The 25,741-nt window shown below is 41.5% G+C and overlaps 1 protein-coding gene and 1 pseudogene across 1 annotated transcript; both read left to right on the forward strand.

Annotated features, from left to right (window-relative positions):
- Positions 1–2,407: 2,407 nt before the first annotated feature.
- LOC100768089 (NADH dehydrogenase [ubiquinone] 1 beta subcomplex subunit 7) lies at positions 2,408–2,803 on the forward strand. The gene has a single exon (XM_027408055.1). It carries the CDS (start codon positions 2,408–2,410, stop codon positions 2,801–2,803), a length of 396 nt encoding a protein of 131 aa, XP_027263856.1.
- A 10,184-nt stretch (positions 2,804–12,987) lies between these two features.
- On the forward strand, positions 12,988–25,259 carry LOC100767222 (annotated as a pseudogene).
- Positions 25,260–25,741: the final 482 nt, after the last annotated feature.

The raw sequence follows: 25,741 nt of genomic DNA on the forward strand, positions 1-25,741 counted from the left end.
CCATCCTGTTTCAGTTGCATTTTAAGTTGGTGGTAGCCCTGGCTGTCTTGATTTCTGTCTTGTTGGAAGTTGTGAGACAGAGGCCCCTAATTAAGTGATGTCTGAATTGCTGATACCCCTCCAACAATGCAAATAATAAATGTGTTGTTGTTTTAATCTGGCAAATTGGAGTAATTTTTATTGCAGCATTAGAGAAATAAATACATGAAGCAAATAGAATTTCAGATCTTATATCAAGAGTTAAACAAAGATGTCCTCCAAATTCAGGGGTTTTTGGATACGTTCAATGAGTTTGGTCCTTGCTGTGAAGAATAAGACCATTCAGATGTGAGGAGCCGCACTCACATTCGCCATTACAAGATGGCGCTGACATCCGCTGCCGGATCAAGTAAACAATGTTGGTGTGCATGTGCAAAGTGTTTTTCCACTTGCCTAGTCTTGCCTCTTCTGTGGCGTCATATAGGGTGATGAGTCCTCCACCTATCCCAGCTGTACACGCACTGCTGGGAGCTTATGAGCCTTTATAAGGGGACAGGATTCTTGGCTTGGGGTCTCCCTAATCGGAAGCTGATCATCTGTCTCTCAAGATGCATTAAAGCTTTACTGCAGAAGGATCCGAGTGTCCTGTGTCGTTCTTGCTGGCGAGACGATCGCGCGGGACATTCAGATGCAAGGAAAAATTGGTTGGTTTCTGAGGTACCCAAGATAATGCTAACTATAGCCTTTAGCACAGTACTTAAGACCCAGAGGAAGAGCTAGCTCCAGAGCCAGGTTTTAGTTGAGGATCCTAACGAGGAGCTAAGGTTGCTGATGGGGAGAAAAGTCGTTGGCGAAAAGTGGAGAAGTGGAGGAGCTCATGTTCCTTTATAATACTTCTCATTTCACACTGGAGCTGTATAGGGACAGAAGGAAGACAACCACAAAGAAAGAAAAAGCATACCTTGATAAACAAAAAGAATTTTGAGCAATAATGCTCAATGTGGAAAATTTGACTATATACAAAGGTAAGATTAAAACAACCATACACAATATTACTATCTGAAGGAATGGTGTTAACATTTTAGCATGCTTTTTTTTGTGGGGGGTGCTGAGATAGCTTGGCAGGTAAAGGCACTTGCCACCAAGCCTGAAGACCTAGTTTAATCTCCAGGACCCACAAATGTAAGGAGAGAACCTACACTCACATGTTGTCCTCTGCTTTTCACATACATGGTCTATGGTCACATGCACAGACAAACAAATTAAATAAATAAATGTAATAAAATTTTTTCTAGGCAGTGTGACATATTCCTTTAATCTCAACATTGGGGAGGCAGAGGCAGGTGGATCTCTGAGTTCGAGAACAGCCTGATCCACAGAGCAAGTTCTAGGACAGCCAGGGCAACACAGAAAAAAACCATGTCTCTACCTGCTCCCCCTCCAAAAAAAATTAAAATATTTTCATCTTCAAAATATGTTTAATTCTTGTTTATCCTGCTTATTTTTTGAGAGATGGTCTCATTTTATAGGTCTGGCAGTCCTCAAACTCACAATCCCTGTGTCCCTTCCTCTGAATGCTGGGATCACAGACATCATGCCTGGCTTCAGTGTATGTGCTGGCTGGCATTGTGTCAACTTGATACAAACTGGAGTCATCAAAGGAAGGAGCCTCAGCTGAGAAAATGCCTCCATGAGATCCAGCTGTAAGGCATTTTTTCAATTAGTGACCAATGGGGGAAGGCCCAGCCCATTGTGGGTGTCATCATCCCTGGGTTCTATAAGAAAGCAGGTTGGTGGCTCACGCCTTTAATCCCAGCACTCAGGAGGCAGAGGCAAACGGATCACTGTGAGTTTGAGGCCAACCTGGTCTCCAGAGCGAGTGCCAGGATAGGCTCCAAAGCTACCCAGAGAAACCCTGTCTCAAAAAACAAAATAAATAAATAAATAAATAAATAAAAATAAAAGCGGGTTGAATAAGCCAAGACGAGGAAGCAAACCAGCAAGCGGTACCCCTCCATGGCTTCTGCATCAGCTCCTGCATCCAGGATCCTGCCCTGTTTGAGTTCCTGTCCTGACTTCGTTCAATGATGAGCAGCAATGTGGAAGTGTCAGCCAAATAAACCCTTTCCTCCCCAATTTGCCTTTTGGTCATGGTGTTTCGTTGCAGCTATAAAAACCCTAACTAAGACAGTGTGCATTTTTGAAAGTCATATATACAATTTTGCTTTAATTAAAATTTAAGTTATTTAATAATTCAAGCATACCGAAAACGAGTTGTCACCAACTACAGTGGTTTGGACTGAGTTTGGTACTGGGCTCTCAAAACATGTATTTTTTTCTCCTACATAAAATCTACCTGAAAGGAGCAGTGCTTCCAGGTGGGAGTGAGGTGATCCGGGTTGCCAAAGGAGAGTGAGGCAGAGCAGCTATGGGGGCGCACCTGGCCTGGCGCTATGTGGGGGACGCCTCGGTGGAGACTGACCCGCTGCAGATGCCCAGCTTCCCGGAGCACAAGGAACACGTAAGGGTGGCTACGCAACAGGAGATGAACGATGCCCAGCTGACACTGCAGCAACATGACTACTGTGCCCACTACCTCATCCGGCTGCCGAAGTGCAAGTGGGACAGCTTCCCCAACTTCCTGGCTTGCAAGCATGAGCAGCATGACTGGCACTACTGCGACCACCTGGACTACGTAAAGCGTGAAGCGAATGAAGGAGCAAGTTCTAGGAGCTGGGCGGCTGCTCCAGAGGAAGAAACAGAGGGAAGGGAAGGCAGAACGGGCCAGGGAGTAGGAGAGGTGGGCCCTGAGGTGGCCCTCTAGGGGTCACCCACCCACCTGTGGACCTATTAGTGAAATAAAAGCTTTGAGTCAACTGCCACCCCCCTCAAAAAAAATCTACCTGTCGGTGGAAATTTCAGTTTCAGTCCTGCAGTTCTAAACCAGCCTCATTATAGCCCTTATTTTTATTTCTTTGTTCTGCTCTTACTGGGTTACCTTTGCGTTTACAAAATGGCTGGAGTTTCAGAGATCACACTCACATTCTACAATCAGGAATGACTCTTTCTCTTGGAAGATGTCTTAGGAGGTTTCACAAAGCACTTTCATCCATGTTTTCTTGGTTCAAATTCAGTCCTGTGGTTACATTTAATTGCACAGAAGGAAGGAAATAAAATATTTTGTTCAAGATAGTGGGGTTCTCAGCTAAAATCTTTGCCATGCCCAGGAAACAGTAATTGAGTTTTAGTTTTGTGTGTTTGCTTGACTGGCTCAAGTTGTAGGCCATAGTAAATAGGCTAGCCTATAATCCATGATCATGCCTCTGCCTCTTGAACACTGGGATTACAGGTGGGTGCCACCATGATTAGACACCAATCAGATCCAACATTTTGCTAAATAGAACCTTTGTGAAACATTTAAATTAATAAATAAAAAATTAGAGATATATAATCAGTTTTCACTGAGGTAATAGAAAAAGCTGGGAAGAGTGTTATCTCTACTTGAGAAAATTTCCCAGCCTACTGGGAAAGCTGCCAGCTTTGGGCAGGTGGTCCTTGGTCCTTTAAGAAAGCAGGCTGAGAAAGACATGAAGAGAAAGCCAAAGCAATATTGCTTCATGGCTTCCACTTCAAGGTTCCTGCTTTGTGTTCCTTCCCTGATTTCCCTCAGTGGCAGATCATTACACAGGAGTGTAAGATGAAAGAAACCCTTTCCTCCTCAAGGTGCTTCTGGTTGGTGTTTTAGTAAGCAAATCAGGAAACTGTAAATATTGGTACATGTAGAGACCAGAAGAGATCCAATGCTATCTTCTGGATCCCTCAGAGTTACAGTCTGTTGTGAGCTGCTTGACCTCAGTGCTGGGAACCCAAGATGGACCATCTAGAAGAGCAGCAAGTGACCCTAACCACTGAGCCATATTTCCAATCCCTGTGCCTCTATCCCAATCTTGACCTTCTGATCTTCCTGCCTCAGCCTCCCAAGTTCTGGGATTACAAGCACGGACTAGCAGGTAGTTTAGGAGACAGACATCTTCTTTAGGAAGTCTAGGAGACACAGGATAGATTTCAGTGCTGTGGTTGTGGGCCATGTTCCTAGTGCACTTGAGAGATACATCCCGGCTGCTTATATTAGCTACATGAGTCAGGAGGCTTGAGATGATGAGAAGATCTGGTCAGCCCATGGACTGCACAGCTGAGTGTGGTGAACAGAGGCCTCTCAATGAAAAGAAGAGAAGCTGCTAAAGTGGAGACAGCTCTGACAGATACCTGACATTTGTCCACAACAAACTATGATGTACCAGCACAAACCACAGGGAAGATGAGAGTTCAAGAGACTGCCTGCGTTGAGCAGTTACCTGACACTCCAGTTTTCAAGGACTCTGAGAGACGCTACTCCAATGCTTCATAGTGTTTTTGCCCGTGTGTATAATTCTATTTGCATCCGTGTATTTTAATTCTATTACTCTTTTCCTTTCTTATCTTATTTTCTATGTTTCCCTGATTTCCTCTTTACCATAGTTAAGTAGTCAGTAGTATTTGTAGTGGTTTGAAGGGAAATGACCCCCAAAAGGAGTGGCACTAATGGGCAGTGTGGCCTTCTTGGAGTAGGTGTGGTCTTGTTGGAGGAAGTATGTCACTGTGGAGGTAGGCTTTGAGGTCTCTGATATATTCAAACCACGCCCCATGAGACAGACTGCTTCCTGTGGCCCATGGGATCAAGTTGTAGCTCCTTCTCCACTCTCAGCTACTTCTCCTGCACCATGTCTGTCTGCCTGCTACAATGTCCCACCATGATGACAATGAACTAAAACTCTAAAAATCTAAGCCACCCCAATTAAATGTTTTCTTTATAAGAGTTGCCATGGTCACAGCAATAGAAACCCCAAGAAATTATTTTAACTTTATTATTTGCTTTTTATAAACTTACATTTTTATTCTCCTTTTTAAGAGACAGGGTCTTATGTAGCTCAGGCTGGGATGGCCTTGATTTGAAATAAACCCTTTTGTCAATATAAATGTCCTAGTTTTCTTTATATTGCTGTGATAAACCCAATCAAAATCAACTTTCAGACGAAAGAGTTTATTTAGCTTACATTTTATATCATAAAGGAAACTAAGGTAGAAGCTGAAGCAGAGACCATGGAGGAACCTGCTTATTGGCTTGTTCTTCACAGCTTGCTTAACTTTCTTATACACCTAGGACCACCTGCCCAGGGGTGGCACCACCACCTAGTAGGCTAGTAGGCTGAGTTCACCCATATCAACCATTAATTAAGAAAATGCCCCACAGACTTGCCTACAGGCTAAGCTTATAGAGGAATTCTCTTTTTCTCTCTTGATTTTTAGAGACAGAATTTCTTTGTGCAGCCCCAGCTGTCCTGGAACTTGCTCTGTAGACCAGGCTGGCCTTCAACTCAGAGATTTACCTGCTTCTGCTTCCCAAGTTCTGGGATTAAAGGTTAGTGCCACTACTGGCCTGGTGAAGCATTTTCTCAATTGAGGTTCCTTCTTAGATGACTTAAAATTGGGTCAAGTTGACCAAATATAAAGTAAAATAAAAACAGAAAAAGCAAACTACTCTTTTGAGACTATTTGGGAGCTAAAATAGTCATAATAAATATGTTAAAAGCTCCAGTGGAAAATATAGACAATATGCATGAACCTATGGGAGAATTTCAGTGGACAGATGATACAATCATTTGTGTCTCAGATGTTCCCAAAAGACTCAAGTCCTAAATGTTTGTTCCGAAACTGGTGGTGCCATTTGGGGAAGATGAGGGACTTTGGGAGTTGGCGTTTGGTTAATGGAAGTAGGTCATTAGGGGTGGGTAGGCATTTAAAGTGATGGCAGCCCCTGGTTTTAGCCTGTTTTTCTGCTTCCTGGTGAGTAACCATGACAACAGACCCAGGCTCACACTGTTCCACCATGCCTTCCCTTGAAACTCTGAAATGTCCAGTCAAAATAAATCACTCCCTCTTTAAGTTGTTTCTGCCAGTTTTACTGGTCACAGCACCATGAAAATGACTAATATAGACAAACAGAAGGAAGAATGGAATTGTTAGAACAGTCGCTTTTGGAAGTGGTTGTATAAACAAAACTGAAACAATAGCAACATCAATGGACATGTTAATGAGAAAATTTTCATGGGGCCTCACCTGTAGACAAAGAACTATCGACAACTTATGACTGGTGAGAGAATTAGCCTCTCTCAGGAATGAGCCCCATTATTGGTTGTCCAATACAGAGAGGTCAGCCTAGAAACCATGTATTTACCACCGATAAAAATGGACTCAGTAGGTTGTATTTATACACATTTCTGCACATACATACATGCATACATACATACATACATACACATATGTAAGTATGCAACAACAATAATCAAGAAGAGAGGTTATCAACTTGAGAGCAGGGGAGACATGGCATGGGTTTGAGGGAGGATAGCTGGGTGGGACTAGAAGGAGGAAAGGGAAGAGGAAAGTAGCGTAATTCTATTTCAATAAAAACATTTAAAAAACAAATAAAAATCATAATACAAAAAAGACAAAAGTAATAGAGATGAAGAATTCTTCCCACCCCCCCTATCTTTTTTTAAAATTTATATTATTAGTTCAAATTAGGAACAAGCTTGCTTCACGTGTCAATCCCTTCTCCCTCTCCCTCTCCTACCCCTCAACATCCCACATGCCCCTAGCCATCCCCCCTCCACTCCCCAGGCAGGGTAAGGCCCTCAAAAGGGGCTTCCCCATGTGTCCAGGCCAAGAGAGCATCCCTTCACATGGGATGGGCTCTCAAAATCCCTTCTTTTGTCTTTAAGAACTTACATATTTAATACAGTGCGTTACCCCCGTACAAATGGAAAAAAATTAAGTTCAACATTTCTAGACCAATATGGCTGTTAATTTTTGTATAATGCCAACTGAACACGGTAAACTGATATACATTTTTCCAAAGTTGACAGCACAGCTAAAGTTTCCAAAAATTCAAATTATATATGTATATATTTATATTTATATTTATATTTATATAAAAAGACCAATAAGGCAGTAGTTATGCATCAATAGCAACAATAGCTTTTCCAGGTTCTGCAGTCATTTGATCAAAATTATAGAGACACCAAGCACTCTCCATTAAAAAAAAAAGTAAAAAACAAAATCCCCCCCAAAAACAGCACAGTTCTGCTACTCTTGTGGTACCTGGCACCATTTTTTTTTAAATTAGCTTCTCAATCATCATCTGGAAGGAAACAATTCTGAGCAACATCATTAAAAACAGCTCTGATAAAGCACGGTCACTACTATAAAGCAGGTCCACATATGAGTGAGGACATATAATGTTTGTCTTTTTGTGAGTGGGTTACCTCGCTCAGAATGGTTTCTTCGAGTTCCATCCATTTTCCTGCAAATTTCAAGATTCCATTGTTTTTTTTTCTGCTGAGTAGTACTCCATTGTGTAAATGTACCACATTTTCTCTATCCTTCTTTGGTTGAGGGGCATCTAGGCTGCTTCCAGTTTTTGGCTATTACAAATAATGCTGCTATGAACATGGTTGAACAGATGTCCTTGTTATATGAATGTGCTTCTTTTGGGTATATGCCTAGGAGTGGAATTGCTGGATCTTGTGGTAGACTCATTCCCATTTTCTTGAGGAGTCCTCATACTGATTTCCAAAGTGGCTGTAAAAGTTGGCACTACCACTAGCAGTGGAGGAGTGTTCCTCTTTCTCCACATCCTCTCCAGCATAAACTGTCAATGGTGTTTTTGATTTTAGGCATTCTGACAGGAGTAAGATGGTATCTCAGAGTTGTTTTGATTTGCATTTCCCTGATGGCTAAGGATGTTGAACACTTTCTCATGTGTCTTTCAGCCATTTTAGATTCCTCTATTGAAAATTGTCTATTTAGTTCTGTACCCCATTTTTAATTGGATTGTTTGGTGTTTTGGAGACTAGCTTCTTGAGTTCTTTGTATATTTTGGAGATCAGCCCTCTGTCAGATGTGGGGTTGGTGAATATCTTTTCCTAGTCTGTGGGCTGTCGTTTTGTCTTGCTGACTATGTCCTTTGCCTTACAGAAGCTTCTCAGTTTCAGGAGGTCCCATTTATTAATTGTTGATCTCAGTGTCTGTGCTACTGGTGTTATATTCAGGAAGCGGTCTCCTGTACCGATTAATTTGAGGGTATTTCCCACTTTGTCTTCTAATAGATTCAGTGTGGCTGGGTTTATGTTAAGTCTTTGATCCATTTTGACTTAAGTTTTGTGCAGGGCGAAAGGCTTGGGTCTATCTGTAGTCTTCTACATGTTTGCATCCAGTTATGCCAGCACCATTTGTTGAAGATGTTCTCTTTGTTCTAGCGTATATATTTGGATTGTTTGTCAAAAATCAGGTGTTTGTAGGTGTGTGGGTTAATTTCAGGGTTTTCAACTCTATTCCATTGGTCTATTTGCCTATTTTTGTGCCAATACCAAGCTGTTTTCAGCTCTGTAATGGAGCTTAAAGTTAAGGATGGTGATGCCTTCAGAAGTTCCTCTATTGTACAGGGTTGTTTTGGCTATCCTGGGTCTTTTGTTTCTCCATATAAAGTTGAGAATTGTTCTTTCAAGGTCAGTGAAGAACTGTGTTGGGATTTTGATGGGGATTGAGTTGAATCTGTAGATTGCTTTTGGCAAAATTGCCATTTTTACTATGTTGATCCTGCCTATCCAGGAGCATGGGAGATCGTTCCATTTTCGGGTATCTTCTTTAATTTCTTTCTTTAGAGACTCTGAAATTCTTACAGTACAGGTCTTTCACTTTTTTGGTTAGTGTTACTCCAAGGTATTTTATGTTGTTTGTGGCAATTGTAAAGGGTGATGCTTCTCTGATTTCTTTCTCCACCAATGTGTCATCTGTATATAGTAGGGCTACAGATTTTTTTGAGTTAATCTTGTATCCTGCCACTTTGCTGAAGGTGTTTATCAGCTGTAGGAGTTCCCTGGTGAGTTTTTCGGGTCACTTATGTAGACTATCATATCATCTGCAAATAGTGAGAGTTTGACTTCTTCCTTTCCGATTTGTATTCCCTTGATCTCCTTTTGTTGTCTTATTGCTCTAGCTAGAACTTCAAGGACAATATTGAAGAGGTATGGAGAGAGTGGACAGCCTTGTCTTGTACCTGATTTTAGAGGAATTGCATTGAGTTTCTCTCCATTTAATTTGATGTTGGCTGTTGGCTTGCTGTATATTGCTTTTATTATGTTGAGGTATGTTCCTGTTATCCCTGATTTCTCCAGGACCTTTATCATGAAGGGGTGTTGGATTTTGTCAAAAGCTTTTGTGGCATCTAGTGAGATGATCATGCGATTTTTCTTCCTCAGTCTGTTTATATGATGGATTACACTGATGGATTTTTGTATATTGAACCATCCTTGTATCCCTGGGATGAAGCCTACTTGATCCGGATGGATGATTTCTCTGATGTGTTCTTGGATTCGATTTGCTAATATTTTATTGAGAATTTTTGCATCAATGTTCATGGGGGATATTGGTCTGTAGTTCTCTTTCTTAGTTGTGTCTTTGAGTGGCTTGGGTATCAAGGTTATTGTGGCCTCATAAAAAGAGTTTGGTAATGACCCTTCTGCTTCTATTGTGTGGAATACTTTGAGGAGAATTGGTATTAGCTCTACTTCGAATTTCTGGTAGAATTCTGCACTGAAGCCATCTGACCCTGGGCTTTTTTTGGTTGGGAGACTTCTATTGACTGCTTCAATTTCATCAGAGATTATAGGTCTATTTAAGTTGCTTATCTGTTCTTGATTTAATTTTGGAAAGTAAAATCTGTCCAGAAAATTGTCCATATCCTTTAGATTTTCAAATTTTGAGGAATATAGGTTTTCAAAGTATAACCCGATGATTCTCTGGATTTCCTCTGTGTCTGTTGTTATGTCCCCCTTTTCATTCCTGATTTTATTAATTTGCATGTTCACTCTTTGTTGTTTGGTATGTTTGGATAAAGGTTTGTCTATCTTGTTGATTTTCTCAAAGAACCAACTTTTTATTATATTGATTCTTTGTATTATTCTCTTAGTTTCCATTTTATTGATTTCAGCTCTGAATTTGATTATTTCCTGCATCTGCTCCTCTGGGGTGTATTGGCTTCTTTGTTTTCTAAAGCTTTCAGTTGTGCTGTTAATTCTCTAGTGTGATTATTCTCCTGTTTCTTCATGTGGGCATTTAGCACTATGAACTTTCCTCTTAGCACTGCTTTCAGAGTATCCCATAGGTTTGGATATGTTGTGTCTGAATTCTCATTGAATTCAAGGAAATCTTTAATTTATTTTTTTATTTCTTCCTGAACCCATGAATTGTGCAATTGGGTGTTACTTAATTTCCAGGAGTTTGTGGGTTTTCTGTAGTTCTTGTTGTTGTTGAATTCTAATTTTAAAGCATGGTGGTCTGATAAGACACAGGGGGTAATTTCAACTTTTTTGTACTTGTTGAGGTTTGCTATGTTGCCAAGTATGTGGTTGATTTTAGAGAAGGTTCCATGTGGCGCTGAGAAGAAGGTAAATTGTTTTGTATTTGGGTGGAATGTTCTATAGATATCTGTTAAGTCCAATTGCGCCTTGACTTCTATTAGTTCTTTTGTTTCTTTGTTAAGTTTCTGTCTGGTGTTCCTGTCCAATGGTGAGAGTGGGGTCTTGAAGTCTCCCACTATAACTGTGTGTGGTTTTATGTGTGATTTGAGTTTTAGTAAATGTTTCTTTTACAAACGTGGATGCCTTTGTATTTGGGGCATAAATGTTCAGAATTGATACTTCATCCTGATGGATTTCTCCTGGGAAGAGTAGGAAATGACCTTCTTCATCTCTTTTGACTGATTTTAGTTTAAAGTCCAATTTATTGGATATTAGGATTGCTACCCCCACTTGTTTCTTGGGTCCATTTGTTTGGAAGATCTTTCTCCAACCTTTAATTCTTAGGTACCATCTGTCTTTGAGGTTGAGGTTTCTTGTATGCAGAAGAAGTAAGGATTCTGTTTTCTTATCCATTCTGCTAATCTGTGTCTTTTTATAGGGGAGTTAAGACCATTAATGTTGATGGATATTAAGGACCATTGATTATTGTTCATTCTTGTTTGTTTTTGATTTGGTGATGGTAGCGAGATTATGTGGGGGATTCTATCCCTTTTTTTTTTTTGACTGTTGGTAAGTTGGGATTATCTATTGCCTATGTTTTTCTGGTTGTAGTTAACTTCCCTGGGTTGCAGTTTACCTTCCAGTACATTCTGTAGGGCTGGATTGCTGGATATGTATTGTTTGAATCTGGTTTTGTCATGGAATATCTATAATGATTTTCTCCATCTATAATGATTGAAAGCTTTGCTGGGTATAGTAGTCTGGACTGGCACCCATGGTCTCTTAGTGTAGGTAGAATATCTATCCAGGATCTTCTGGCTTTCAGAGTTCCCAAGGAAAAGTCAGGTGTGATTCTGATAGGGGTTTGCCTTTATAGGTTACTTGATCTTTTTCCTTTGCTGCTCTTTATATTTTCTCTTTGTTGTGTATGTTTGGTGTTTTTATTATTATGTGGCGAGGTGACCTTCTTTTTTGGTTCAGTCTATTTGGTGTTCTGTAGGCTTCTTGCATTTTCATTGGTATATCTTTCTTTAGGTTGGGAAAGTTTTCTTCTATGATTTTGTTGAATATCTTTTCTGTGCCTTTGAGTTGGATTTCTTCACCTTCTTCTATACCTATTATTTTTAGGTTTGGTCTTTTCACGGTATCCCATATTTCCTGGATATTTTGTGATAGGGATTTGTTGGAGTTAAGATTTTCTTTGGTTGTTGAATCTATTTCTGCTAGTATGTCTTCAACTCCTGAGATTCTCTCTTCCATTTCTTGTATTCTGTTGGTTATGCTTACATCTTAGTTCCTGATCATTTACCCAGCTTTTCTATTTCCAGCATTTCCTCAGATTGTGCTTTCTATATTGTCTCTATTTCAGTTTTTAGGTCTTGAACTGTTTCCTTGAGAGATTTGTCGATATCTTGTATGTTTTGGTTTGTTTTGTCTTCAATTTCTTTAAGAGATTTTCTCATGTCCTCTTTGAGGTCCTCTATCATTTTCCTGAAGATGTTTTAAAGGTCATTCTCTTCTGGTTCATCTGCATCGTGATGGTGAGGGCTTACTGGTGTATGGTTCCTAGTCTCTGGTGGTGTCATATTGAGTCTTCTGTTGTTGGATGTGCTTTTACCTTGTCTTCTTCTCATCCTTTCTTCTGGTGGGTGTAGCAAGTGTTTCTTGTTCTCCTGGTGAGTGTGGAACCACGGTTTCCTTCTGGTAGATGAAAACAGATCCAATACTCTGATGTCGGTTCTCTTCTCGTGGATGGAAGTGTCACTGTTACCTGAGTATCGGCAGTGTTCAGGCGTGCCGGGTCCCTCCAGCTGGAAGTTGGAGGCAGAGCTGTTACCCGGGCCTCGGGGTGTCGGAATCTGCTGCCGAACTCTGTCCGGCATGCAGGTAGATTGCCTCAGATGACTCTGAGCAGCGATGATGAACCAGAACCCGAAACAGTTCCCGGTCTACCTGGGCCAGTAGATGGAGGCTGGGCTGCCTCTGGGTGTTCGGTGTTCAGAACCGGCCGCCACTGCCAAACTGGGACCAGGCATGCAGGTCGCTTGCATCAGATCGAGATGAAGAATTCTATAATGAGCAGCTGAAGAGACATTTCATTCCTGAGGGAAGAATACGTTTAGCCTGAAGAGAAGGTGAAGAGAGTATCCTGCACTGATATAAAGGGAAAATGTAAAAAGGAAAGTAAAACCTCCCCTAAGCACATCAAAGATCAGGTCTGATGGAGGAAGTGCTTCTATATATGTTTCTCTTATTGGTTGATAAACAACGTATTGTTGGCCAATAGGGAAGCAAGTTAGGCAGGACTAGGAGAAGGATTCTGGGAAATGTAGTAAAGAGAAGTCTTGTGATCCAGGTAGGAAGTGACATAGCAGGCAGACTCAGAATATCAGCAGGGATAAACAGGAAGTTGCTCTCTTCCTCTTCCTCCTCCTTTCTTCTCTGGGGTTGCCATGTGATGGCCAGGAAGACAGGACACATTCTGTCAGTATTCTCGATTAGGTAAGTCTTTATAAAATATATAGATTAATATTTGTGGTTGATACTTAAGACAGAGATAGCAGATAAGAAATCCTAGTCATTGGCCAGCAGCATTGTACCTAATATAAGTCTCTGTGTGTTACTTGGGGCCCTAACATGGCGGCGGGTGGAACTCAGGCAGCTGGTGGAAGGATTTATCATTACACAGGTCAATATTAGATATTCCAATGTATGTATAAATGAAATGTCAGAGACTGAGGAGATAAAAGACAAATTTCACTTCTTGGTTATTGATTTGAATTTGAGACAAGGTTTCGCTGTGTATCTCTGCTACCATCTCGCCAAATTTGACTTCTTACTTAATTTTCCTCTTCTTCCTAGAAGTAAACACTGATCCTGTTGTACATATCATTTCCATCCTTTTTTTTTTAAATTTTTTTTGAGATAAGGTCCCATTACATAGATCAGGCTGGCTTTGAATACACAAGAGAGCCATCTGCCTCTGCCTCCTGAGTTCTGGGATTGAAGGTGTCCGCCACCATGCTTTTTAAATTTTGGGTTTATTTTTTGAGATTTAAAAATTCTATTTTATGTATTTATGTATTTTATCTATTTTGAGCATTTTGCCTGCATGCATGTATGTTCACTGATTGTGTACCTGGTGCCCATGGGGATCAGAAGAGGTTGTTGGATTCCTTGGAACTGGAGTTATAGATTGTTGTGAACTGGGTACTGGGAATTGAACTTGCAAAAGCAACAAAAGAAGCCTCCTCACCAGCCCTCTGGCAATACTTACTAAAAAAGCTTTAATTTTATTATTATTATTATTATTATTATTATTATTATTATTATTGGTGTGTGTGTGTGTGTGTGTGTGTGTGTGTGTGTGTGTGTGTGTGTTTGCCTGAGGTGGTCAGATAGGGAATTAATGACAGACCAAAGTAAGGATACCACTAAAATCCTATTTGGTGAACCAAAATGATTTTTACTGGGGTTACATATAGTGATTTCAGTAAGGAGTTACTTACAGAACTGGATATGACCTAAAGACAGCTGCATCACCAGAGACCACTCCAGCATGGCTGTTAGCTCATGGGACCCTGAGAACCTGGAGCACACTGCACAATCCACAGGCAGTCAATAGATTGGAGAGTGTCCTTTCCACATAGCTCAGTTTGTCTGACCCTCTTCCAGGCATCTCGGCTAGACACACACACACACACACACCCGTGTGTGTGTGTGTGTGTGTGTGTGTGAGTGTGTGTGTGTGTGTGTGTGTGTGTGTGTGTCTAGTGCATCTGGTTGGTTTCAGGGACTTCCTGAAGGTTTGTTGAGTTGTTTACTTCCTGAGCAGGAGCTTCCCTGCAGGTAGACTTCTACACCCCTTAGAACATCCTGTTGTTTCACCTTCCCATACACATTGTTTCTCAATATCCTGTTGTTTCACCTCCCTTGTAAGCTTTCATGTTTTAAGGAGCTTTGGAAAAAAGTGCTATACAACAGTCTGGGACCATTTACAGTAGCTTGGATATCTTATCAGTGTCTATACCACTGAAGAAAATATCTGTGTTACTGCTCTGGGGGAAGGGCTTCCCCAATGGAGGTGTCAGCTCTAAGGGGGAAGGTTTTTACAATGCAAGTGTTACAGCTCTGAAGGGAAAAGTTTCCTGGCAGTCCGAAGCTGAGGAATATGACAAAGTCAACATCTCACAACAAACCTCACACAAGAGATTTATTGAGAGAGACACAGAGAGTGACTGTCTCTGCTCAGGCGAGAAGCAGCAGGGAACTGAGCAGAAGACAGGCTTTATATAGGGTTTCTTGGGGGAAATGGAGTTTTCCAGGATGGGGTTGGTGGGATTTTGAGATCAGGGATTGGTGGGTTTTGGTAGGATTTCAAACCCATAAGTAGGCTCAGGCCTTTTACCCTACAAAGTCTCCTCCAGCAAACCTTTAACTGTCTATAGATACTTAGGGAGGATGAGACATTATGTCATGAGTCAGGTTGACCTCAAACATACTGTGTAGCAGAGGATGACCTTGAAATCCTGATTCTTCTGCCTCAAACTCCCAAGTGCTGGGATTACAGATGTGAGCGAACCACCATTCCCAAGCTAAAATTTGATGTTTTCTAGTGGTGCTGGGAATTGGCCCCAGGGTCATGTTTGGGTGCTAAGCAAGTGTTTTACCACCGATTTGTACATGCCAGCCCCTGGTGCTCTATTTTAAATTGTGCTTACTTTCCTGAGGCACTTTTACAGGTCTACAAGTTGTCACTCATAAGTGGCAGGTCTGCCTCCAGGCTTCTTCTTATGCTCTGGTCTCCCCACCCCCTTCCAGTGCCACTTTTTCTCCTCCTCCTCCTCGCCCTCCTTTTCTTTTTCACCTCGTGTTAACTCACAGTAACAGGTAAGGAAATGCAGCAGTTTCCAACAGTGTCTGGGCCACAGGGAGCACAGCTGTGAGAGGGAGGGCCAAAAGAGCTTCATCTTAGTGAATATATTGGGCATAAATTCCAACACCAGAAGCTCCAACAATTCTGGGTCCTCCTTCCAACAAGAAAGATGAGCAGCAGATTACATGGTCTGTGGTCATCTGCTCGAGGAGGAGAAGAGTATATGAGCCCATCCATTCCCTCTTCTTCCACAAGAATATTCCTCTGAGTTATCAGTGACCATGGCATAGATCATTAAGAGTGAAACGATATCAGAGAAGAGACATCATTTTCTTTGTGTGTCTGAACAGAGAGTGTGTGTTTAAACAAACACAACTGTTCTCTGCCCACAATTTTGTTACAGGGTGAGAGAACACAAGACTGGAAGAAATCTCTGAGATCATCTGGTACAGATCTCTTTCAGATGGGTGGGGTGACCACATCCAGGAGTTCCCGAAGCAGCCTCTGTTTATACCAGTTTTTCCAGAGTAATAACAAACAGAACTGCCTTTCAGACTCTAAATGTCTCACTGTAGATAAGCACCATCCTTTATTGATGAGGAAATGACATCTTCAGGAGCTAAGTGATGTTTTCCACTAATTAAGACTAGCTAATGTTGAGAGCAGTGTTCACCAACCCCGATCTTAGGAAATCCATCCAAGTGTGAAATTATTTGAAATATTTTTCTTATTAAGTATGTGAATTTATTACTAAATAAATACCTGGGGAACTGAAATGAAGACTTAATTAGGTTTTAGACACAGAGCTGGGTGATCAAATTATTGATGACAGAGCTAAAGTAAACACTGGGGATGAAGTAATGTTTGAAAACTCACACAAATGTCATCAGTGTATCACATGGCCAAAGTTCAAGCCTTCTCACAGTTTATTGCTTTCTGGGTAATAGAATAATACGCTCTCAGTTTTATCAATTTTCTCTTTTTGTTCCCAGAATTTTCTCAATGACTATATACTATTTATATTACCAGAATTAACTGTCATCCTATAAGATGACATCTTTCTGTACCTGTCACACACTTGTGCAGGAGTGGCTACATTCCAGTTCTCTTTCCATCTGTGACCTCATGAGGGCCCTAGGAGCTCCACACAAAGGCCTTGCTGTTAGTCCGGGTTGTAGGTGACTCTGAGGGCTCCAGGAGGCAGCTCTTTAAGGACTCTTTGCAGCCTGTGGTCCGGCCTGCAAAGCCGTTGTTGCCTGTCTGCTGTGGGAGCCCATGTGAGAAAGCCACTTCCTCTGATCGGTAGACAGGGCTGTGGCTACTGCAACAGCTGCATCTCCTCCTCTTCCTTCCTGACCGCCCAGGTCCTGGACAAGTCCTTCAAGTCAGATGATGACTCAACCCCTCAAATGTCCTCCACACAGATGTAGACAGCAAGACTCAGGGACTGTAGTTTCATCTAAAAACATATTTTATTTGTTCTTAGGCAATTTCATAAGATAGATGATGTTTCTTGTAATATCAACTGGGCTCCCTCCTCCCTTTCTTCAGAGTCCCCAGCATGTGTCCTCCCCACTTTTATGTTTTCTTCTTCTGTTATTTTATTTTTTAAAGTCGTCTATTGTCGGCATGCCTCAGGCAACCAATGAGGAGCCATACCCCAGAAGAAAAATGAATCCTCTTTCCCCAGCAGCCCTCAGTTGCCAAGAGATCCTCAGTTAGGGGTGGGGCATGAGCCCTCCCCATCCAAGGTTTCATGCTGTAATTAATGACCGGCATGATTTTGTGCAAGTTGCTGTAGTTTCTTTGAATTCATGAGTAGAGAACTGGCTCTTGCTTGTTGCCCTCTGCTCTTCATCTACTTCACAATTCCCTTGTGTGCTTGAGTACACACACACACACACACACACACACACACACACACACACACACGTATAGTAACAAACAAAACAAATACCAACTCAATCTTTTATGTACCATCTGAGATAGTTTCTCAGAGGAAATAGAATCTACTTTGAGACCTGAAAGTTAAAATGAATTAGTCACATTAACACGGAGGGGTGAATAAGAGGGAGCAGTAGCTGGGATTACAGGCAGATGGCACCATGCTAGGCATTTCCGTGTCCAGAACCCCGGAGAGACTGTTTTCATTGCAGTGGTCACTCACATGACTTTCAGGCCCATCTTTGTTAGTACAACCCAGTAAGACAGACTTTGAAGTTATCATGCAGGGCTGTTTCAGAGTATGCACTAGAATGAATGCGCTCTGTTCAGAGCACAGATTGAATGAAATGCCTGAGCAGGTTTTCCCACTATCTTAGTTCTCTTCTGCCATCTGCTGGACCAGGCATTCTATAGATGGAGAACCAGGGAAGACCGAGTAGGCAAGCTCCATGTTTTCTGATATATACCATGATATGCTGGAGAATTTTACAAGCAGGTTGGAGAAGCAGGTGTTACACCATCCTGCTTTCCTTTCCTGGATGATCTCCAGTGCTTTTCAAAGATTACAATAGTTCCTATTATTCCTAACTGCAGCAACCTTATAGTAGCAGCCGTTGCTACACTTTAAACATTTTTAATACTGTTATATTTATATTTCATTATTCTAAATGAAACAGAAGTGCAGAGACTTGAGTAAAAGTTATGCATAACTAGGAGCCAATGGCTGAGCTTGACCAGGAGCTTCCTGGACTCCTGGTTGCAGTTTTCTCACAGAGCATCGCAGAGAAATCCAAAGCAGAGTCCCAGAGAGCTGAGCCAATACTGCATGAAGCAAGGCTGCAGCCCAGGGTGCCAACTCTCAGAGGGAAGGGAGTAAGTGTGGGTGGGGTGGGCAGGGCAGCACACCAATTTCCCACATGTCTCCCAAGGGCATACATACCAGGGCAGTAGCTCTGAGAGACCTTTAGAAAGGCATTTGTTATTTTTATTTTATGTGTATGAGTGTTCTGCCTGCATGTTTGGTATGTATGTGTATGTATGTATGGTGGTATGTATTTGTACCACCAGCAGCACTCTGAGGCCAAAGAGGAGGCTGGATACAGTAGGACTGTAGTTAGGGATGGATGTGGGTCACCATGTGGGTGCTGAGAACCAAACCTGAGTCCTCTACAAGAACAGCAAGTGCTTTTAATGGATAAGCCACCTCATCCATTAAGACATTTAAGACATTAAAAAAAGGACTATGGAAATTGAAAGAATTGAACCAAAACAGTATCTCAAACCTTAGATCAAATAAAACAGACTCTGCCATTAAAAATGTTTGTTTCATAATTTCATACATATATTTCATTTACTTTGATCAAATTCTCCCATTTCCTTTTTGATTTTTACATTTAAATTTTATTTAATTAATTTATTTTTTGAGACAGGGTCTCAGTATATAATTTCTGGCTGGTCAGGAACTCATGATGTAGACCAGGCTGACCTTAAACTCTCAAGAGATCTCTCTCTCTCTCCCTTTGTCTCCAGAATAGTGGGAATAAAAGCAGTGCTTCTATGCCTTTCCTTCCCTTTTTAATTTTTATTCAAGTTTTGTGTTTGTGATATGCATATACACCTGTGAGTGGGTGGGAGTGCATGGCCATGGAGAGGCCAAAGGAGGACAAAGTGTGTTTTTCTCTATCGCTTTCATCATCACCATCACCACCATTGTCATATCATCATCATCATTTTGAGACAGGATCTTTTTCAGGACATGAAGCAGGAAATTTTAGCCTCCCTGTCTGACCAGCAAGTTCTCAGGATCTACCTGTCTCTGTTTGCCAATGTCAGGGTTTTAGGCACAAGCAGCCATGTCTGGCTTTTTTTACATGGGTGCCTGGGATTTGAACTCAGCTTGCCTTACTTTCATGGTGAGCTATCTTACCTGCTGACCCTCCCCTGTTACCCTACTTTTCCTCCCTATCCCTCTTGTCAACCCCCTTCTTCCCAACAAGTTCCTTTCCTACTTCCATGTCTGTTTAATTTTTAAAAATTTCATACCTTATTGCATTTAAGTTTGGTTGCTTTCATGAGTACAGTTGGGGGAGTTACTTACTTGAGCAAGGGCAACTTGCCGGTGTCCGCACCACTGAGGAATACCTGCCCATTGCTCTTCAGAGAGGGTGGGGCCTCATGACCCCACCCACTACCCATGACAGAATGTTAGTGGGCTCTGTCTTGTGCAGGACACCACCATTGCTGGGAGTTCACACGACAACCATGTGCAGAAGACCTAAGCATTTCATTGCACCCGATTCCCACCTTTGGGCTCTGGCTCTTACATTCTTTCTGCCCCTCCTTCCTTCATGTTCTGTGAGCCTTGGAAGGTGATGTAGGTATTCCATTTATGGCTGAGTGCTCAAGAGTCACTTATTCTCAGTCCTCTGATTAGCTAGGAATCTCAGCATTTACCATGGCAAACAGAATGGCACTCAACCTGCTGACACTGCCGTTTGTGTTAACATACTTAGGCAAGAAAGCTAACATGCAGCCCTTTTCTCATTTAACTTCAAGTCATACAAACACCCAAACATGTTCTTGGTACTATTAAGAAAGGCATTCTGATCAAGCCAAACATCTCCTTTATTAATTTAACATCTTTCTAAAAAAAGACAGTCATAGTGACTGAGTATTGTGTCTAGACTCCTTTGTATTTACATAAAGATTGTGTTCCTATAGCAACATAGTGTTTCACTCACTTACATAAATGATACCTTGCTGTACTCAACTGGGAGAGTACTCAGCTGAGCTACTCTCCTTGGACACTGACAGGTTCATTTGATTGTCTCTAAGCCCTCATAGGAAACTCCTGTTGTAATTAAAAGCCGGTTATCCTGAGCTCCAACTACACAGGCATCCGGGTGCCAAGATAGGACCTTTCTACAGCTCTTTTCAGGTTCAATATAGCCTTCTATCTTTTCTTTTTGTATTTCCATTGTTATAGAATTTAACACGAGCTTCAATGTTTTAATTATTAAAAGTACATTTATGTATTTGTGTGTGTGTGTGTGTTCGTGTGTGTGTGGTGTGTCACAACCTTGCTTATGGAGGTCAGAGAACAGTTTACAGAAATTAGTTCTCTCCTATCATGTGGCTATGTGGGTTCAGGGCTGGAACTCAGGTTGTCAGGCTCGGAAGCAAGAGCTTATATCCACTGAGCCATCTCATTAACCCATTAAAATCTGTTGTTGCTATTTATTTATTTAGTGTATGTGTGTGCACATGCAAACCATGACACACTTGTGTAGTTCCAAGGACAACGTGAGGAGTCAGTTGTCTCCTTCCACTGGGTGGTTTCTGGGATTTGAACCCAGGTGGTCAGATTTGGAAGCAAGCACTGTTACCCACTGAGTGTGAAGTGCAAGGGCATTAAGTACACTGATGACCACAACTCCCAGGCTTCCCAGAATGCTTTCATTCTTAGCCAACTGAAATTGGACATCCTTTAAATGTTTACTCCATATCTTCCCCTTAGAAGCCATTGTTTTCCTTTGTCTCAATCTGACATTCTAAGAGTCTCATGTAGATAGACTCATATAGTCCTCTTTTTGTGACTGGCTTGTTTTAGGTAACAAAACATCTTCAAATTTTACCCATGTTAGCTGTTCCAACCCTTAGTTCTCTAAGAGTTAATTCCTTCTCTAAATAAAAAACTGTTATCAGTCCTACAGAGGATTATCTCTGTGCTTCCCCTTTGACAGATAAGAATTCAATTCTGGCTTCGGAGGAAGCAGCAGGGATGTAGGACAAAGTTCTCTCAGTTGACCTGTAGATCTATAGACAGAAGCAAAGGCACCAGGCCAGCTCCAGCCTAGATCAGCTAAACTCTGCAAAAGTGAGTGCTCATAAATGACTGTTGTATTGGGTTACTGAGTTTTAGGGTATTTTGTTATGCAGCAATAGCTAACTGATACATACTGGTGTCTACATTTTTTGTACACTCTTTTCTTTGTTTAGTTGTAATCATTTTTCTTTCCCTATTGAACCACTTACAGTTTTAACTTTTCTTTCCATTCATTTTTGGAGAAATAATTTTTCTCCTCATTTTACACAATAAATTTGTTCTCAGTTTTCTTTCACTTCCACTTTCCAACTCGTGATTTTGTCAGCTGCACTGGAGCTTTTACACAGTAAGGTCTGATTTCACTAGGATTTTATTTGCAACAAGACTTGTGGGCACTGGCTTTTTTCTAAGTTTATGATGTGCTTATGGGAAAACAGAGGAAATATTCTTGTGGAACACACCCACAGTTTCCCATTAATTACTTTAGTGTATGTCCAAACAATTTCAGATCAATACACCCAGGGACCAAGTGGGAGAAGTAAGAGAAGGCACCAGTATCTGCAGGTTTCTTTACCTTGAGCTAGCTATCTTGTAATACTGACACATATTTAATATATTAAAATTATTATGTGTATAGTACTCTGTATACGTCTTTTTTGAGACAGCGTTTCATGTAGCCCAAGTGGTCCTTGAACTTAATATGTGTCAGAGGCTGGCTTTGAACTCTTGACCTTCCTGCCTACTATCCCCAAGTGTTGGAATTACAGGTGTGCCTCATTGCATCTGACTCTCTGGCAACTCTATCCTCAAAATCATCTGTGCTGGCAACAGATAGGCAGGCCACATCCACTTAGTGTAACAAATGCATTTTATGAAGATCTTTGCAAAGATAAATTAAGTCAGGTAGGTTATTGTGCCCAGAAAATTAGACAGGCATTTAATAATAAGAATAATACTATTTATTGTTATACTTAGGCTTTTTTTTTAAAAAATAGACCTCCTGAGAAATTGGTGGAGAAAATAAATATGCATTTAGTAGTTTAAAAAATATTATTATTATTGAAAGAGGATTTCTATGTAGCCCTGGCTATTCTGGAACTTACTAAGTAGCCTAGGCTGTCCTCAAACTCACAGAGATCTGGTTGCCTCTGACTCCCAAATCCTGGGATTAAAGGCATGCACCATCATGCCCAGCTTTGAGTAGGTATTTTGTGAAATTTAGGCCAGATATAGCATTGCTAGAAGGCAAAATTTCCACATGCTGGGAGTGCAATCTTGACTTTGTAGACTTGCATAATTCTCCCTGCTGTTCCATGCCTGCTTGGATCAGAGAATGTCCCTGGCCAGAGTTTCTGTGAACACGTTGCTGAATTTCTGATCTTCAGCTTCCTCTGTTATTAAAGGCAAACACATGCTATATAGACTTTGTTGAAACAAATAAATGGATTGACAGATGTAGAACCCCTGACATTTCTAAATCATGGAAGGCACGAAAGGCTGCTGTGTTATTTATTCTGTAACTTGAAGTACACATTCAATATCTAATTTAACTCATTCCATGATCTCATAACATTGATGATGAGAATGCATTTTCCTTTTTCTGCTGTTTCCCTTTCTGTGACAACTCCTGAAAGATACTCCAGGATTCATGCATACTACCAACTGCCAGCAGGGGAAACTAAAGGCACAGTGCTCTTGATTTGGTTGTTACTGTTGGTCCTGCCACACGGTGTCACTGTTGAATCAGGCACTCTTGTCTCTGGGAACCACACAATCTCAGTGAACTGAGAATATCTTCGTGGATATTCACAGTTGGCTGCCACATCCCATTTCAGTCTCCTGGACTAGTCATTTTGCTTAAGTCTGTTTTTGTATGTGATGGAGATGAAGCTGCAGGATCACTGTCTGAGCATGAGGGATGCTCACTCTTGTGCTCCCTGCTCTGTGCTGGACTGTTTTATGCCAACTTGACAAGCTAGAGTCATCTGAGAGGAGGGAGCCTCAAATGACAATATTCCTCCATAAGATCAGACTGTAGGCAACCCTGTAGGGCATTTTCTTAATTAGTAATTGATGAGGGAGGGCCCAGTTCATTATGGGTGGTGCCATCCCTGGCCTGGTGGTCCTGGGTTCTATAACAAAGTAGGTTGAGCAAGCTATGAGGAACAAGCCAGTAAGCAGCATTCCTCCATGGTCTTTGCATCAACTCCTGTCTTCAGGTTCCTGTCCTGTTTGAGTTTCTGTTCTGACTTTTTTGATGAAGAAGTGTGATATGGAAGTGTAATCCAAATAAATCAGTTCCTCCCCAAGTTGCTTTGGTCATGGTGTTTTATCTCAGCAATAGTAACCCTAACTAAGATATTCCCACAATTGAAGTTCTGTTCTGGCCCCTTGTGTAATTTCTCTGATCTTCAAGTTCACATTCAGAAATTCTGTGATGAAGAAGGGGGAGTTGCTTGCATGTGACAGCTATAACTGCCATGCTCAAGCAAATTACAGTCTTCTTCTGGGCTATTGATTTGTTGGTTCTTGCCACAGAGACTATTATAGGAAAGCCAGCATTGACAAAATCTAGGAAGCACCCTTCTGGGTGAGTCTTTGCATATGAGTTCTTTGGGCCCAGAGCTTTCTGCCTAAACTTCCATGACTGGCTGGAGTTCAGAGACAGTAAGTACTGAGGTAGGACTGTGCCCTACCTCAAGCCAGAACCTATGTCTTTAAAGGTGTTGAGAATGAATGCAGTTGGGGCTGGAGAGATGGCTCAGTGGTTAAGAGCACTGGCTGCTCATCCAGAGGTACTGAGTTCAATTCCCAGCAACCACATGGTGGCTCACAACCATTTGTAATGAGACCTGGTGCCCTCTTCTGGCAGGCAGAACACTGCATGCATAATAAATAAATAAGAAAATATTTCAAAAGAGAATTTAGCCAAGTGTTGTGGGTATTAGTCAGGGCTTTTGAGGCAAAAGGAACTTGAGTTTAAGACTAACCTAGGCTAGAAATCTCAAGATCTTGTAAAAACCAGGGCTGAGGAGGATATAGTTCAATGGTAAAGACCAAATTTAAAGCCCTCATTTTGACTCGGCGCGCGCGCGCGCGCGCGCGCGCACACACACACACACACACACACACACACACACACACACACACGGAGCCTACCATTAGGTAGGAAAGGACACAAAGAGGTACTCAAGATAAATAGCTTAACTCAGAAAGCAAACTGCCAAACTAGATGTATAACATGACTCCTGCTTTTTGTTTGTGTTTCTCTAGTGTCTGAACTGAATTAGCATTGCATGATGATGTTTCAGAAATGCAGCATATGAGACAGGAGTCCCAAAGGATTATATTAGAGCTGAAGAGTTCCTAGCCCTTAGGGACATCATAGTCATGATTGTAATGATGCTGGTGTAAAAACCCTGCTATGCTGCCAGTCATAAAAAGCACAGCACACACAGTTATACACAGCATATAATACTTGATAGTGATAATAAATATCAGTGTTGGTTTACCCATTTACTGTGCTATGCTTGTGTTTTTAATTTTTTACTTTAAAATAAAAAAGTATTATTGTCCTGTTCTGATTCTTTCCAGGCATCCAAGATGTCGAAGCGAGGATGTGGTGGGTCCTCCGGAGCAAAATTCCGGATTTCCCTGGGTCTTCCGGTAGGAGCTGTGATCAACTGTGCTGACAATACAGGTGCCAAAGATTTGTATATCATCTCTGTGAAGGGCATAAAGGGACGACTGAACAGACTTCCTGCTGCTGGTGTGGGCGACATGATGATGGCCACAGTTAAGAAAGGCAAATGGGAACTAAGGACAAAGGTCCATCCAGCAGTGGTAATTTGACAATGAAAGTTGTATGAAAGAAAAGATGGGGTGTTTCTTTATTTTGAAGACAATGCAGGGGTCATAGTAAACGATAAAGGCGAGAAGAAAGGCTCTGCTATCACAGGTCCAGTTGCAAAGGAATGTGTAGACTTAATGGCCCAGGATTGCAGGCAGCATTGCATGATTCTTCAGTGTATTTGTGAAATATATTCATTAAAAAGTCTTTGCTCCAATAAAGGTATTATCGTGTGTGTGTGTGTGTGTGTGTGTGTGTGTGTGTGTGTGTGTGTGTCTGTGTCTGTGTCTGTGTCTGTGTAGTGTATACATGTGTGTTTGTGTGTGTGTGGGCACATCTATGCGAGTATGTGGGCTTGCCAGAGCTCACTAATTGCCTAGACTGCCCGGTCACTGTGCTCTGAAGATCTACCCATCTCAACCTTTCCAGCCCCATATTACAGATGGTAACCACCACTCCCCACTTTTATGTGAGTGCTGGGGATTTCAACTCAGGTCCTCATGCTTACATGAAGGTACTTTTCTGACTGAGATATCTCCCCAGGTGTTATGGGGGTATTCACCAGAGAAGACTGCTTGGACATGGGTTTAAGCCAATAGAAAGTCATAGCACTATTTGTAATAGCCAGAAACTGGAAGCAGCCTGGATGC

The sequence above is a fragment of the Cricetulus griseus genome, chromosome 3 (genome assembly GCF_003668045.3).
Source record: "Cricetulus griseus strain 17A/GY chromosome 3, alternate assembly CriGri-PICRH-1.0, whole genome shotgun sequence".
NCBI lineage: Eukaryota > Metazoa > Chordata > Mammalia > Rodentia > Cricetidae > Cricetulus > Cricetulus griseus.